Source organism: Heteronotia binoei, chromosome 2, assembly GCF_032191835.1.
Source record: "Heteronotia binoei isolate CCM8104 ecotype False Entrance Well chromosome 2, APGP_CSIRO_Hbin_v1, whole genome shotgun sequence".
NCBI classification, from domain to species: Eukaryota; Metazoa; Chordata; class Lepidosauria; order Squamata; family Gekkonidae; genus Heteronotia; species Heteronotia binoei.
In genome coordinates, this window is record NC_083224.1 from 7,441,119 (window position 1) to 7,457,452 (window position 16,334).

At 51.3% G+C, this 16,334-nt stretch overlaps 1 protein-coding gene across 1 annotated transcript in view; it reads right to left on the reverse strand.

Moving 5' to 3' along the window:
- The window catches only part of TM9SF4 (transmembrane 9 superfamily member 4), a 67,672-nt gene extending 57,001 nt beyond the window's left edge, over window positions 1-10,671 (reverse strand). Inside the window, exon 1 of the mRNA XM_060230531.1 lies at window positions 10,421-10,671. Coding sequence (XP_060086514.1) covers window positions 10,421-10,510 — 90 coding nt within the window. The 5' untranslated portion in view covers window positions 10,511-10,671. The remainder of the gene's footprint in view (window positions 1-10,420) is intronic.
- Window positions 10,672-16,334: the final 5,663 nt, after the last annotated feature.

The window sequence follows — 16,334 nt, forward strand, 5'->3', positions numbered from 1 at the left end:
CCTCCGACAACAGACACCCTGTGGGGTGGGTGGGGCTGAGAGAGCTCTCCCAGAAGCTGCCCTTTCAAGGACAATCCCTGCCAGACCTATGGCTGACCCAAGGCCATTCCAGAAGGTGCAAGTGGAGGAGTGGGGAATCAAACCCAGTTCTCCCAGATAAGAGAGCTATGGCTGACTCAAGGCCATTCCAGAAGGTGCAAGTGGAGGAGTGGGGAATCAAACCTGGTTCTTCCAGATAAGAGTCCGCGCACTTAACCACTACACCAAACTTATTTATATCCCACCCTCCACTCTGAATTTCAGAGTCTCACCATCTCCTTTACCTTCTCTCCCCACAACAGACACCCTGCGAGGTGGGTGGGGCTGAGAGAGCTCTCCCAGAAGCTGCCCTTTCAAGGACAACTCCTACGAGAGCTCTGGCTGACCCAAAGATATTCGAGCAGCTGAAAGTGGAGGAGTGGGGAATCAAACCCAGTTCTCCCAGATAAGAGTCTGTGCACTTAACCACTACACCAAACTTATATATATACCGCCCTCCACTCTGAATTTCAGAGTCTCACCATCTCCTTTACCTTCTCCCCCCACAACAGACACCCTGTGAGGTGGGTGGGGCTGGAGAGGGCTCTACCAGCAGCTGCCCTTTCAAGGACAACTCCTACGAGAGCTCTGGCTGACCTAAGGCCATTCCAGCAGGTGCAAGTGGAGGAGTGGGGAATCAAACCCGGTTCTCCCAGATCTGTGCACTTAACCACTACACCAAAATGGTGCATGCTTACAATGGACGGGATGGGCCACTGCCTGATCCAACAGGGCTTCTCTTATGTTCTTATGTGACACAGAGTGTTGGACTGGATGGGCCATTGGCCTGATCCAACAGGGCTTCTCTTATGTTCTTATGTGACACAGAGTGTTGGACTGGAGGGGCCACTGGCCTGATCCAACATGGCTTCTCTTATGTTCTTATGTGACACAGAGTGTTAGACTGGATGGGCCACTGGCCTGATCCAACAGGGCTTCTCTTATGTTCTTATGTGACACAGAGTGTTGGACTGGATGGGCTACTGGCCTGATCCAACGTGGCTTCTCTTATGTTCTTATGTGACACAGAGTGTTGGACTGGAGGGGCCACTGGCCTGATCCAACAGGGCTTCTCTTATGTTCTTATGTGACACAGAGTGTTGGACTGGATGGGCCATTGGCCTGATCCAACAGGGCTTCTCTTATGTTCTTATGTGACACAGAGTGTTGGACTGGAGGGGCCACTGGCCTGATCCAACAGGGCTTCTCTTATGTTCTTATGTGACTCAGAGTGTTTGACTGGAGGGGCCACTGGCCTGATCCAACAGGGCTTCTCTTATGTTCTTATGTGACACAGAGTGTTGGACTGGAGGGGCCACTGGCCTGATCCAACATGACTTCTCTTATGTTCTTCTGTGACACAGAGTGTTGGACTGGATGGGCCACTGGCCTGATCCAACAGGGTTTCTCTTATGTTCTTATGTGACAGAGTGTTGGACTGGATGGGCCACTGGCCTGATCCAACAGGGCTTCTCTTATGTTCTTATGTGACACAGAGTGTTGGACTGGAGGGGCCACTGGCCTGATCCAACAGGGCTTCTCTTATGTTCTTATGTGACACAGAGTGTTGGACTGGATGGGCCACTGGCCTGATCCAACAGGGCTTCTCTTATGTTCTTATGTGACACAGAGTGTTGGACTGGCCTGATCCAACATGGCTTCTCTTAGGTTCTTATGTGACACAGAGTGTTGGACTGGCCTGATCCAACATGGCTTCTCTTAGGTTCTTATGTGACACAGAGTGTTTGACTGGATGGGCCATTGGCCTGATCCAACACAGCTTCTCTGATGTTCTTATGTGACACAGAGTCAAGGTTTAATGACTGAAAGCAAGACCTTGTATGAATACTGGGCTGGCAACTATATTTTGCAATCACACAAGGAGGATGGAAAATGCCTGGTCCCATGAGCCAGAACGGTCTTTGCAGACCCCAACTTTTCTGCTCTGTTCTAAAAGCCTCACCATCTTTAGGCTCGTCTCTAGTCCAGTTTCATCTCTATGTCCTGAGAAGTGGATCAACCAGAGACATATGGCTTGAATGACTCCATCACTGTTACATTCTGGTGTTTGGTTAGGTTAGGTTTATTCCATTTATATCCAGTCCTGGCTCACAGTTGCACTGAATTGTGGGAAGATATGAACATATGAAGCTGCCTTATACTGAATCAGGCCCTCGGTCCATCAAAGTCAGTATTGCCTACTCAGACTGGCAGCGGCTCTCCATGGTCTCAAGAGGAGGTTTCTCACACCTATTTGCCTGGACCCTTTTGAGTTGGAGATGCCGGGGATTGAACCTGGGACCTTCTGCTTACCAAGCAGATGCTCTACCACTGAGCCACCGTCCCTCCCCTGCTCTCCAGGGTCTCGAGCTAAGGTTTTTCAGACATATTTGTCTGGACCCTTTTTAGTTGGAGATGCGGGGATTGAACCTGGGACCTTCTGCTTACCCAGCAGATGCTCTACCACTGAGCCACTGTCCCTGTCCCTGCTCTCCAGGGTCCTCAAGCTGAGGTTTTTCACACCTAATTGCCTGGACCCTTTTTAGTTGGAGATGCCGGGGGGATTGAACCTGGACCTTCTGCTTACCAAGCAGATGCTCTGCCACTGAGCCACCGTCCCTCCCCTGCTCTCAAGAGAACTTTCCTCTCTCTCATGATCCAACATGACCCGGAAGTCATGTTGGGTCGGACCAATGGCCCATCCAGTTCACTTTTTGTCACGCAGTGGCCAAAACTAAGGTGCCATCAGGAGGTCCACCAGCAGGGCCAGAACTCCAGAAGCCCCTACCACTTCCGTGTGACAACAGGCACGAAGCCCCCTGGAGCACCTCCAACCACTAGGCATAACTGCTTAAGAAGAACCATCGCTCTAGGGAGACAGATCAAGGATGGGGTAGCTGCGTTCGTCTGCTGCGGCAGGAAAAAGCAAGAATTCAGTATCTGAAGAAGTGACCGGTGACTCACAAAGCTCATACACTGCCACAGAATTTGTTAAGTCCTTTAAATAAGGGGTTGTCGAACGAAGAAGAAGAAGAAGAAGAAGAAGAAGAAGAAGAAGAAGAAGAAGAAGAAGAAGAAGATATTGGATTTATATCCCGCCCTCCACTCCAAAGAGTCTCAGAGCGGCCTACAATCTCCTTCCCTTCCTCCCCCACAACAGACACCCTGTGAGGTAGATGAAGATATTGGATTTATATCCCGCCCTCCACTCCGAAGAGTCTCAGAGCGGCTCACAATCTCCTTTCCCTTCCTCCCCCACAACAGACACCCTGTGTGGCGGGTGGGGCTGAGAGAGCTTCTCCCAGAAGCTCTGCCCTTTCTAGGACAACCTCTGATGGAGCCATGGCTGACCCAAGGCCATTCCAGCAGGTGCAAGTGAAGGAGTTGGGAATCGAACCCGGTTCTCCCGAATAAGAGAGCTCTGGCTGACCCAAGCCATCTCAGCAGCTGCAAGTGGAGGAAGTGGGGAATCAAACCCCGGTTCTCCCAGATAAGAGTCTGCACACTTAACCACTACGCCAAACTGGCTCTCCGAACTTATTTGTTATGAGGGCCGGATCTGACATAAATGAGACCGTGTTGGGCCAAGTCACGTCAGGCCCGTGTGTGTTCCTGTAGCAGAGATATAAACTTTATAGAGGACACAGACAAATACAAATAAAGGTTGTTTTTTTTTAACTTAAAATGGAACATGCTTAAAACATTAACACTTGTTGGGTCTTAAAGATGCTTTCTTTGTATTTCTCCCATGGGATCGAGGGAACTGGGCAAAGGAAGCTCTGGCTTTTTCCCTCCTTCCCCCAGGGGACCAGGAGGGGGAGGAGCCTCAGTCAATAGAAGGCTTGGCTCAGTAGCTCTGCTGTGCGATTGAGAGAGCCTGGCAAAGCAAGCTATCCCTCCCACCCAAAGGAAGAGTCTCAGCCAATAGAAGGAAGAGAGGCTTGGCTCAGTAGCTCTGCTGTGCGATTGAGAGAGCCTGGCAAAGCAAGCTATCCCTTTCACCCAAGGGAAGAGTCTCAGCCAATAGAAGGAAGAGAGGCTTGGCTCAGTAGCTCTGCTGTGCGATTGAGACAGCCTGGCAAAGCAAGTTCTACCTCCCTCCTTCCTCCCCAAGGAAGAAAGCCTCAGCCAATGAAGAAAATAGAAGCTTTGCTCTGTAGCTCTGCTGTGTGATTGAGCCAAGCCTTGCAAAGCAAGCTGTGATGCAGAGAGGAAGCAAGAGAGAGGGAGAAGGAAGCAGATGACAGATAGTTACTCAGGGGCCTGATGAGGAGCCCTCTGAGGGCCTGATTCCGCCCCCAGGCCAGATGTTTTGACACCCCTGCTTTAAATATTATTTGCCTAGATACACCCTGATCTGCTCTATATAGCAACCCCCAACTCAAATGATATCCTTGGCAGGTTTAGAAGCCCGGGCAAATAGGCCGCATGAAAGCCCCCCAGTGCAACAAATAATGTGACTCTGGAAATCTCAGGAAGAAAAGGGCCATACTAGAACACCTGCTTTCCATGCAGCAAGTCCCAGGTTCAACCCCCTGCCATGTCATAAGAACATAAGAGAAGCCCTGTTGAATCAGGCCAGTGGCCCCTCCAGTCCAACACTCCGTGTCACATAAGAACATAAGAGAAGCCCTGTTGGATCAGGCCAGTGGCCCCTCCAGTCAACACTCTGTGTCACATAAGAACATAAGAGAAGCCATGTTTGCATCAGGCCAGTGGCCCATCCAGTCCAACACTCTGTGTCACATAAGAAAAGCCCTGTGGGATCAGGCCAGTGGCCCCTCCAGTCCAACACTCTGTGTCACATAAGAACATAAGAGAAGCCCTGTTGGATCAGGCCAGTGGCCCCCTCCAGTCCAACACTCTGTGTCACATAAGAACATAAGAGAAGCCCCTGTTGGATCAGGCCAGTGGCCCATCCAGTCCAACACTCTGTGTCACATAAGAACATAAGAGAAGCCATGTTGGATCAGGCCAATGGCCCATCCAGTCCAACACTCTGTGTCACATAAGAACATAAGAGAAAGCCCCTGTTGGATCAGGCCAATGGCCCATCCAGTCCAACACTCTATGTCACAGAAGAACATAAGAGAAGCCCTGTTGGATCAGGCCAATGGCTCACCAGGTCCAACACTCTGTGTCACATAATCACATAAGAGAAGCCCTGTTGGATCAGGCCAATGGCCCATACAGTCCAACACTCTGTGTCACAGAAGAACATAAGAGAAGCCCTGTTGGATCAGGCCAATGGCTCACCAGGTCCAACACTCTGTGTCACATAAGAACATAAGAGAAGCCCTGCTGGATCAGGCCAGTGGCCCCTCCAGTCCAACACTCTGTGTCACATAAGAACACAAGAGAAGCCCTGTTGGATCAGGCCAGTGGCCCCTCCAGTCCAACACTCTGTGTCACATAAGAACACAAGAGAAGCCCTGTTGGATCAGGCCAGTGGCCCCTCCAGTCCAACACTCTGTGTCACATAAGAACACAAGAGAAGCCCTGTTGGATCAGGCCAATGGCCCATCCAGTCCAACACTCTGTGTCACAAAGTGGCCAAAAAAGCCCCCCCCCAAGTGCCATCAGGAGGTTCACAAGTGGGGCTAGAAGCTCTTCCACTTTGCCCCCCCCCCACCAAGCACCAAGAATACAGAGCATCACTGCCCCAGACAGTTCCTGTAATATACCTGTGGTTAATAGCCACTGATGGGACCTCTGCTCCATATTTTTATCCAATCCCCTCTTGAAGCTGGCTATGTTTTGTAGCCGCCACCACCTCCTGTGGCAGTGAGTTACACATGTTAATCACTCTTTGGATGAAGGACTTCCTTTTATCAGTTCTAACCCGATTGCTCAGCAATTTCATTGAATGCCCATGACTTCTTGCATTGTGAGAAAGGGAGAGAAAGGACTTATTTCTCTGCCTTTCTATCCCACGTAATCTTGTAAAACTCGATCGTGTCACCCCTCAGTCGACGTTTTTCCAAGCTGAAGAGCCCCACAGGGAAAGTGTTCCAACCCTTGAATCATTCTAGTTGCCCTTTTCTGCACTTTTTTCGATGCTAGAATATCTTTTTGGAGGGCAGTGACCAGAATTGTACACAGTACTCCAAATGTGGCCACACCATCGATTTATATAGGGGTGTTAAAGGTAGTCCCCTGTGCAAGCATCATTCGTTTCCGACTCTGGGGTGATGTTGCTTTCACAACATTTTCACGGCAGACTTTTTACGGGGTGGTTTGCTATTGCCTTCCCCAGTAATCTACACTTTTCCCCCCAGCAAGCTGGGTACTCATTTTACCAACCTCGGAAGGACAGAAGGCTGAATCAACCTGGAGCTGGCTATCTGGACCCAGCTTCCGCTGAGTGATGCAAAAACACCCACATTCTGAGGACCTGTCCAGGCAGAGCCTTGAGAGACTAAGGGTCTGAGTAAGTAACAGGCAGCTTCATTTAGAGAGGAGCTGCAGGTGAGTAGCAGAACATCCATCAGTGGGGCTAGAAGCCCTCCCACTGTGCCCCCCCCCCCCCCCCCAAGCACCAAGAATACAGAGAATCCACCAAAATGGTCAATCTTCACCCAAGATTGGAAGAAGATATTGGATTTATATCCTGCCCTCCACCGCAAATCTCGGAGTCTCAGAGCAGCACACAATTTCCTTTACCTTCCTCTCCTGCAGCAAACACCCTGAGAGGCAGGTGGGGCTGAGAGAGCTCTGACAGAAGTTGCCCTTTCAAGGACAACTCCTAAGAGAGCTATGGCTGACCCAAGGCCATGCCAGCAGGTGCAAGCGGAGGAGTGGGGAATCAAATCCAGTTCTGCCAGATAAGAGTCCGCACACTTAGCCACTACACCAAACTGGCTCGACACTACACCAAAGGAGCAAATAACACGAAAGCACAGCCTGAGAGCCACTGCTATTTGGAGCACTGAAGACTGACCCAGAGAGACCAAGTTTCTGACCTGATGTAAGCCAGCTTTGAGCACAGAGCCAGGATGGTACATATGAAGCTGCCTTATACTGAATCAGACCCTCGGTCCATCAAAGACAGTCTTGTCTACTCAGACTGGCAGCGGCTCTCCAGAGTCTCAAGCTGAGGTTTTTCACACCTACCTGCCTGGACCCTTTTGAGTTGGAGATGTCGGGGATTAAACCTGGAACCTTCTGCTTACCAAGCAGATGTTCTACCACTGAGCCACCGTCCCTCCCCTGCTCTCCAGGGTCTCAAGCTGAGGTTCTTCACACCTACTTGCCTGAACCCTTTTTAGTTGGAGATGCCGGGGACTGAACCTGAGACCTTCTGCTTACCAAGCAGATGCTCTACCACTAAGCCACCATCCCTGTGGTAGCCCGCTCCAAGAGAGGAAGAGGCAACCCTGACGGGTCAGGAACCAAACCCCTGTTTGCTTAAAGCCAGCATGTGAGATGGATTCAAAACTCAGCTAGTACTTCCTTCTTTATCTGCCTATAACTTCTAACTCTGCACCAGTCACTCACTCACAACGTGTGGGTGTGAAAGTTGGACAGGGAAGACAGCCAACAGGAAGAAAGTTAGATTCAGCCAGGTCGTCGTGTGGGTCTGAAGCAGCAATGGAGAAGGCATTTGTCTCTTTAAATCAGTTCTCCAAGCCAGCTGGAGGTTTTGGAGAATGCATTGAGAGTTAAGGTTGCTTTCTTTCGACATCCACCTCTCTCTCTCCTTCCTGACTTGTGGCTCTGAAATATCTGACATTCATGTCTTAAGAACATAAGAAGGAGGAGAAGAATTGCAGATTTATACCTCGCCCTTCTCTCTAAATCAGAGACTCAGAGTGGCTCACAATCTCCCATATCTTCTCCCCCCACAACAGACACCCTGTGAGGTGGGTGGGGCTGAGAGGGCTCTCACAGCAGCTGCCCTTTCAAGGACAACCTCTGCCAGAGCTCTGGCTGACCCAAGGCCATTCCAGCAGCTGCAAGTGCAGGAGTGGGGAATCAAACCCGGTTCTCCCAAATAAAAGTCCACACACTTCACCACTACACCAAACTGGCTAAAACGTGTGGGTGTGAAAGTTGGACAGTGAAGACAGCCAACAGGAAGACAGTTAGATTCAGGCAGGTTGTGTAGGTCTGAAGCAGCAATGAGAAGCCATGTTGGATCATACCAACACTCTGTGTCACACAATGGCCAAAAAAACCCCTCAAAACCAAATGCCATCAGGTCTATCCGTGGGGCCAGGACACTAGAAGCCCTCACACTGTTGCCCCCCCCCCAAGCACCAAGAAGAAAACTGTAGATTTATATCCCACTTTCTCTCCGAATCAGAGACTCAGAGCGGTTTACAATCTCCTATATCTTCTTTCCCCACAACAGAGACCCTGTGAGGTGGGTGGGGCTGAGAGAGCTCTGACAGAAGCTGCCCTTTTAAGGACACCTCCTGAAAGAGTCATGGCTAAACCAAGGCCATTCCAGCAGCTTAAAGTGGAGGAGTGGGGAATCAAACCCGGTTCTCCCAGATAAGAGTCTGTGCATTTAACCACTACACCAAACTGGTTATCAAGAAGATGATTTAGATTTATACCCCACCCTTCACTCTGAATCTCAGGAGTCTTAGAGCAGCTCACAATCTCCTTTACCTTCTCCCGCACACAACAGACACCCTGTGAGGTGGCTGGGGCTGGAGAGGGCTCTCTCAGCAGCTGCCCTTTCAAGGGCAACCTCTGCCAGAGCTATGGCTGACCCAAGGCATTCCAGCAGTTGCAAGTGGGGGAATCAAACCTGGTTCTCTCAGATAAGAGTCTGTGCACTTAACTGCTACAACAAACTGGAAGGAAGGAAGGAGATGAAGATATTGGATTTATATCCCACCCTATACTCTGAAACTCAGAGTGGTCACAATCTCCTTTATCTTCTCCCCCCGCACAGCAGACACCCTGTGAGGTGGGTGGGGCTGAGAGAGCTCTGACAGAAGCTGCCCTTTTAAGGACACCTCCTGAAAGAGTCATGGCTAAACCAAGGCCATTCCAGCAGCTTAAAGTGGAGGAGTGGGGAATCAAACCCGGTTCTCCCAGATAAGAGTCTGTGCATTTAACCACTACACCAAACTGGTTATCAAGAAGATGATTTAGATTTATACCCCACCCTTCACTCTGAATCTCAGGAGTCTTAGAGCAGCTCACAATCTCCTTTACCTTCTCCCGCACACAACAGACACCCTGTGAGGTGGCTGGGGCTGGAGAGGGCTCTCTCAGCAGCTGCCCTTTCAAGGGCAACCTCTGCCAGAGCTATGGCTGACCCAAGGCATTCCAGCAGTTGCAAGTGGGGGAATCAAACCTGGTTCTCTCAGATAAGAGTCTGTGCACTTAACTGCTACAACAAACTGGAAGGAAGGAAGGAGATGAAGATATTGGATTTATATCCCACCCTATACTCTGAAACTCAGAGTGGTCACAATCTCCTTTATCTTCTCCCCCCGCACCCCGCACAGCAGACACCCTGTGAGGTGGGTGGGGCTGAGAGAGCTCTTCCAGAAGCTGCCCTTTCAAGGCCAGAGTCTCAGAGCGGCCTGCAATCTCCTTTCCCTTCCTCTTCCACAACAAACACCCTGTGAGGTGGGTGGGGCTGATAGTGCTCTCACAGCAGCTGCCCTTTCAAGGCCAGAGTCTCAGAGCGGCCTGCAATCTCCTTTCCCTCCCTCCCCCACAACAGACACCCTGTGAGGTGGGTGGGGCTGAGAGAGCTCTGACAGAACCTGCCCTTTCAAGGCCAGAGTCTCAGAGCGGCCTGCAATCTCCTTTCCCTTCCTCCCCCACAACAGACACCCTGTGAGGTGGGTGGGGCTGAGAGAGCTCTCCCAGAAGCTGCCCTTTCAAGGACAGCTCTGCCAGAGCTCTGGCTGACCCAAGGCCATTCCAGCAGGTGCAAGCAGAGGAGTGGGGAATCAAACCCGGTTCTCCCAGATAAGAGAGCTCTGGCTGACCCAAGGCCATTCCAGCCGCTGCAAGTGGAGGAGTGGGGAATCAAACCCGGTTCTCCCAGATAAGAGTCCACTCACTCCACCACTACTGCAGAAGGCAGAGCATCCCTTGCCCCAGAGAGGGGGTCTCTCAGGCATCCGGCGTGTGCTCCACGTGGCTCTCCCGCGAAGGAGGCCTGGCCGCCCCTGTGCCTGGGGTTCCGGGGGGAGGCTGCTGTCCCGGGGCTCCCCCCGCTGTGCCCAGAGCAGCCTCAGCCGCTGCAGGCGCCCTCACTTCCTCCCCCCCCCCGTTGCTGGGGCAACTGGCGGGGGCGCGCCTGGGGGGAGGCGGGCGCGCCCCCGGGGAGAAGGGGAGGGGTCCCGGCCTCCCCCTCCCTCGCACTCACCAGCACCCCTGAGGCCGCCATCTTGGATCCACGTGTCGGCGCTGACGTCAGCGGAAGTGGCTCGCGGTTGGCCGAGGCGGCGGGCGCCATGGAAACGGGGAAGCGGAAAGACCTCGGCCGCCTTCTCCCGCCCCCCTGTTCCCCGCCTCTCGTCCCCGCTTGCGCCTCGGGAAAGGGGCTCGTCCCCGGCTCATTCGGCGAGCTCGGCCGCTGTAAGCGCGGGAGGGGGAAGAAGCGGGCCGTCGCCGCACGCCTCCATCTTAGCTACTGGTAGGGCTGCTTCCCCGTCACGGCTGCGACCGGCTCAGCGGGATGACGTCGTGGACCTGGAATGTAGAGCCTTGCCGGCGGCGTTGCTTAGTGACGAGGGTTGAGCGCCATGTTGGTGACTGGCAAGCGTGCGACTGAGGGGGGGGGTTGTGTGAGAGCCATCTTTGCTGAGGGCAAACCGTGAAAGTGACGAGCCTGGCGAAGGCCCGCCGGGCTATTCAGTGAGGACGGAGACGCGAGGGTGTACCTCTAGGCGCCATCTTTGTCGAGGGCGCTGAGGCTGCTGGTTCAGGAAGAAAACGGCAGTCGAGGCTGAGGCGGTTTAAACTTTAGGATCCTGCCACAGAGTTTTTAACCATGTTTTTTCGTGTTAATATTTGTGGCTCGATTTTTATCATTTTTTAAAATCATCTGGTCATGTCCAAAGACAAGCCAATTTTATTTATAATTGATGGTCATTGAGCGAGAATTCCTTGTTTGTGAGAAACTATTGCCACGTGTTTCATTTGCATATTAGGCCACGCCCCCTGATACCACCATTGTTTCACACAGGGCCTTTGGGGGAATCCTAGCAGGAACCATTTGCATATTAGGCCACGCCCCCTGATACCACCATTGTTTCACACAGGGCCTTTGGGGGAATCCTAGCAGGAACCATTTGCATATTAGGCCACGCCCCCTGATACCACCATTGTTTCACACAGGGCCTTTGGGGGAATCCTAGCAGGAACCATTTGCATATTAGGCCACGCCCCCTGATACCACCATTGTTTCACACAGGGCCTTTGGGGGAATCCTAGCAGGAACCATTTGCATATTAGGCCACGCCCCCTGATACCACCATTGTTTCACACAGGGCCTTTGGGGGAATCCTAGCAGGAACCATTTGCATATTAGGCCACGCCCCCTGATACCACCATTGTTTCACACAGGGCCTTTGGGGGAATCCTAGCAGGAACCATTTGCATATTAGGCCACGCCCCCTGATACCACCATTGTTTCACACAGGGCCTTTGGGGGAATCCTAGCAGGAACCATTTGCATATTAGGCCACGCCCCCTGATACCACCATTGTTTCACACAGGGCCTTTGGGGGAATCCTAGCAGGAACCATTTGCATATTAGGCCACGCCCCCTGATACCACCATTGTTTCACACAGGGCCTTTGGGGGAATCCTAGCAGGAACCATTTGCATATTAGGCCACGCCCCCTGATACCACCATTGTTTCACACAGGGCCTTTGGGGGAATCCTAGCAGGATCTCATTTGCATATTAGGCCACGCCCCCTGATACCACCATTGTTTCACACAGGGCCTTTGGGGGAATCCTAGCAGGAACCATTTGCATATTAGGCCACGCCCCCTGATACCACCATTGTTTCACACAGGGCCTTTGGGGGAATCCTAGCAGGAACCATTTGCATATTAGGCCACACCCCCTGATACCACCATTGTTTCACACAGGGCCTTTGGGGGAATCCTAGCAGGAACCATTTGCATATTAGGCCACACCCCTGATGCCACCATTGTTTCACACAGGGCCTTTGGGGGAATCCTAGCAGGAACCATTTGCATATTAGGCCACACCCCCTGATACCACCATTGTTTCACACAGGGCCTTTGGGGGAATCCTAGCAGGAACCATTTGCATATTAGGCCACACCCCCTGATACCACCATTGTTTCACACAGGGCCTTTGGGGGAATCCTAGCAGGAACCATTTGCATATTAGGCCACACCCCCTGATACCACCATCATTTCGCACAGGGCCTTTGGGGGGGAATCCTAGCAGGATCTCATTTGCATATTAGGCCACACACCCCTGATGCCACCATTGTTTCACACAGGCCCTTTATGCAGGGTGAAGCCCCCGTCAGGAACTTATTTGCACATTACGCCACACCCCCTGACACCACCATTATTTCACACAGGGCCTTTTGTGGGGGGCAATCCCAGCAGGAACTCATTTGCACATTAGGCCGCACCCCCTGCTGCCACCATTGTTTCACTGGGACTGTCTCTCCCCATACGAACCCCAGAGAGCACCGAGGTCAGTGGGAAAGAACCAGCTGAACATCCCTGGGCCGAGGGAGGCCAAACTGAAGAACACAAGGGAACGGGCCTTCTCTATCGCAGCGCCACACCTGTGGAATCAACTTCCGGACGAAGTGCGGGCCCTGCGGAGTCTTGAGCAATTCCGCAGGGCCTGCAAGAACACTCTTTTTAAGATGGCCTTCGCTGAATGCTGAGCTAATGATAGATTCGCTGCTGTTGTATTCTGTCATCAATTAAAAACCTGAAATTTAGCACCATAAATGTAAATTTTAATTGGAATGTTGATTGAAACGATGGTTTTATAATGTATTTATTGAATTATATGATGTATTGTATTGAACTAATATGTTGTGAGCTGCCCTGAGCCTGCTTCGGCGGGGAGGGCGGGATATTTATTTTTATTTATTTTTTTATCTATGATTTGTATCCCGCCCTTCCCATAAGTGGCTCAGGGCGGCGGATATAAATAAAAATTATTATTATTATTATTCACACTTGGCCTTTTTTGTAGATTTAGAATTAGATAGGTTTATTAGATTTATATCCCGCCCTCCCCGCCGAAGCAGGTAGGAAAGAAGCCCAGCAGGAACTCATTTGCATATTAGGCCATACCCTCTGATGCCACCATTGTTTCGCGCAGGGCCTTTTTTGCAGGGAAAAAAGTCCCCCGCAGGAACATATTTGCATATTAGGCCACACCCCCTGATGCCAAGCCAGCCAGGACTGTGTTCCTGTTCCAAAAAAGTCCCGTCCAGATTAATTTCGTTTTGGTTTCTATGGTCGGAGCTTTAGGTTACCTGACAGAGAGGAGTTATATTGGATGGCTATGTTAGTATGCTGTTAGGCACGCATTGGCAGAAAAGTGGGGTGAGCGTGTCTGTATGAATATATATAGATAATTCAGGCAGATAGGGATGGACACAAACTGGGAAAATGTGAACAAAGCAGGAGTCAAGTGGCACCTTTAAGACCAACCAGGTTTCATTGAGAACGTCAGCTTCCGTGTGCTCTCTAAGCACGCTTCATCAGACGAGGGGATCTGTGACAGTTCATAGTTTGTGGCAAGTAGGACTTGTGAGTCCCAAACTGTCACACATTTTTAAGTGCCAAAGAAACTGTTTTTGTGTAGTGGTAGAACTCCCCCCAGCATGCTATAGTCACCAAACTCAGAGGGGAACTCTGGCTGAAGCCCCTTGTGGAGAAACGCCATTTTAGTCAGTGGTGGTGCTTCATTTGGCAGGGGTCAGTAAATCCCTCAGCAGGCTTTGTAGCCTTCCCCTCACTCCCCCCCTCCCTTCCAGAGCCAAACCAACAACGCTAGGGGGAAAATCTCCTAGAGAGGCAGGAAGTGCTTTTGTTCTTGCCATGTGTTAGGCAGGAAGAGAGCCTCAGTTGGGAGCTGGCGCTCTGGAAGAGAGGTTGCTTGCCGGTGAGCTCCTGCCTGTGGGGGAGGCCTGCTCAGGAAAATGAGGCCTCCAGGCAGTAAGACAAAGTAAGTCATTCAAAAAGGGCAGGGCATGTCTAGATCAGGGCCAACCGGATGCATTTATAATCAAGTTTTCTTTGTTATGCTGTTTGCTGTGTTGTGCGGTGCTGTGCTAATTTTTTAAACGCAACTGTTTTTGTTTTGTTTTTCTTTCCCTATCTTTTTCTCTTTTAAATAAATGTTTTTTCTGTTTTAAATACTGGCAGTCAATCTCTGTACCACATAGATCCCCAGACCGCTTTAGACCACGCTGTGTTAAGAAGGGGGCCCCGGAGAAGGAGGAAGGCATGCAGTCGGATAAGGTGCCAATCCTCCAGGGGTGCCCCAAAGACGTGCTGAGGTCTCTGTGAAACCCAAGTGCAGGGTGGCAGAGGACCTTGAGGCCTGGCCTCATAGCTGGAGAGGGGGATTGGGAGTCCTGTTCCTCTCAATCTGAACCCCTAGACTGAGCAGGTGGTGGCAGCGAGCCCAAGGGGCAGGAGGAGAAATAGTTCCCTCCAGGAGTTGGCGACTCCATAGGGAGCAGACGGGACCGGGTCTGAAGGCAGAATCGGGCCGGTTCCGCCACACCCCTCCCTCTCTCCAAACACCACCATCCCTGGCTCCACCCTAGGGTTGCCAAGTCCAATTGAAGAAATATCTGGGGACTTTGGGGGTGGAGCCAGGAGACTCTGGGGGTGGAGCCAAGATCAAGGCTGTGACAAGCATCATTGAACTCCAAAGGGAGTACTGGCCATCACATTGAAAGGGACGGCACACCTTTTCAATGCCTTCCTTCCATAGGAAATAATGAAGGATAGGGGCACCTTCTTTTGGGGCTCATAGAATTGGACCCCCTGGTCCAATCGTTTTGAAACTTGGGGGGGCATTTTGAGGAGAGGCACTAGATGCTATACTGAAAATTTGGTGCCTCTACCTCAAACAACAGCCCCCCCAGAGCCCCAGATACCCGCAGATCAATTCTCCATGATTTTCTATGGGAATAAATCTCCCTAGGGAATCATGAGTTCCCGGCAGACATTTCCCTCCCCTCCCCCCGCTTTCTGACGACCCTGAAGCAAGGGGAGGGCTTCCAAACCGGGGGATCCCCTGCCCCCACCTGGGGATTGGCAACCCTAGTCTGCATGCATACGAAAGCTTACATTCTGAATAAAACCTTGTTGGTCTTAAAGGTGTTGGTCTTAAAGGTGCCTACTTGGCATTAAAATTGTGAGCTCCTGCAGAAATTAGCTTGTGCTGGGGCCATTTTTCCTGGGCTGCATCAAAAATATGTGAGCCAGAGGCTAAAAAACGGTAGGCCAGCTCGCACTAACTCAGCTTCCTACAGCTCCAAATTCATCCCCACCCCGGGGCAGAAAATACGCTGAAGGAGATTCAACACCTTCAACTTTTTATCCTTAGAAACACACACAAAACGCTTACATTGAAATCTGTCCAAATATACAAAGTAGATTACATTGCATCTCTTCCTAGCCACTCTTGCTTTTTTGCAGAGCTGTAAATTTCGGTACAGTCCAGAGTGCAAAATGAACACGTACAAAAATGCCTACAAGAACGTTTCAGTGAATCAATGGCAAACGCTTTCTCAGCTTTCACCAGCATTCAAAAATGTAAGCCCCTGAAGCAAGCCTGGGGGCTAAATTTCACCTGCTGGGGGAGCTACTTGTGAATAATACACCATTGCATGAGAAGATGATGATGATATTGGATTTATATCCCACCTTCCACTCCGAATCTCAGAGCAACTCACAATCTCCTTTCCCTTCCTCCCCCACAACGGACACCCTGTGAGGTGGGTAGGGATGGAGAGGGCTCTCACAGAAGCTGCCCTTTCAAGGACAACCTCTGCCAGAGCTATGGCTGACCCAAGGCCATTCCAGCAGGTGCAAGTGGAGGAGTGGGGAATCAAACCCGGTTCTCCCAGATAAGAGAGCTCTGGCTGACCTAAGGCCATTCCAGCAGGTGCAAGTGGAGGAGTGGGGAATCAAACCCAGTTCTCCCAGATAAGAGAGCTCTGGCTGACCTGAGGCCATTCCAGCAGCTGCAAGTGGAGGAGTGGAGAATCAAACCCAGTTCTGCCAGATAAGAGAGCTCTGGCTGAC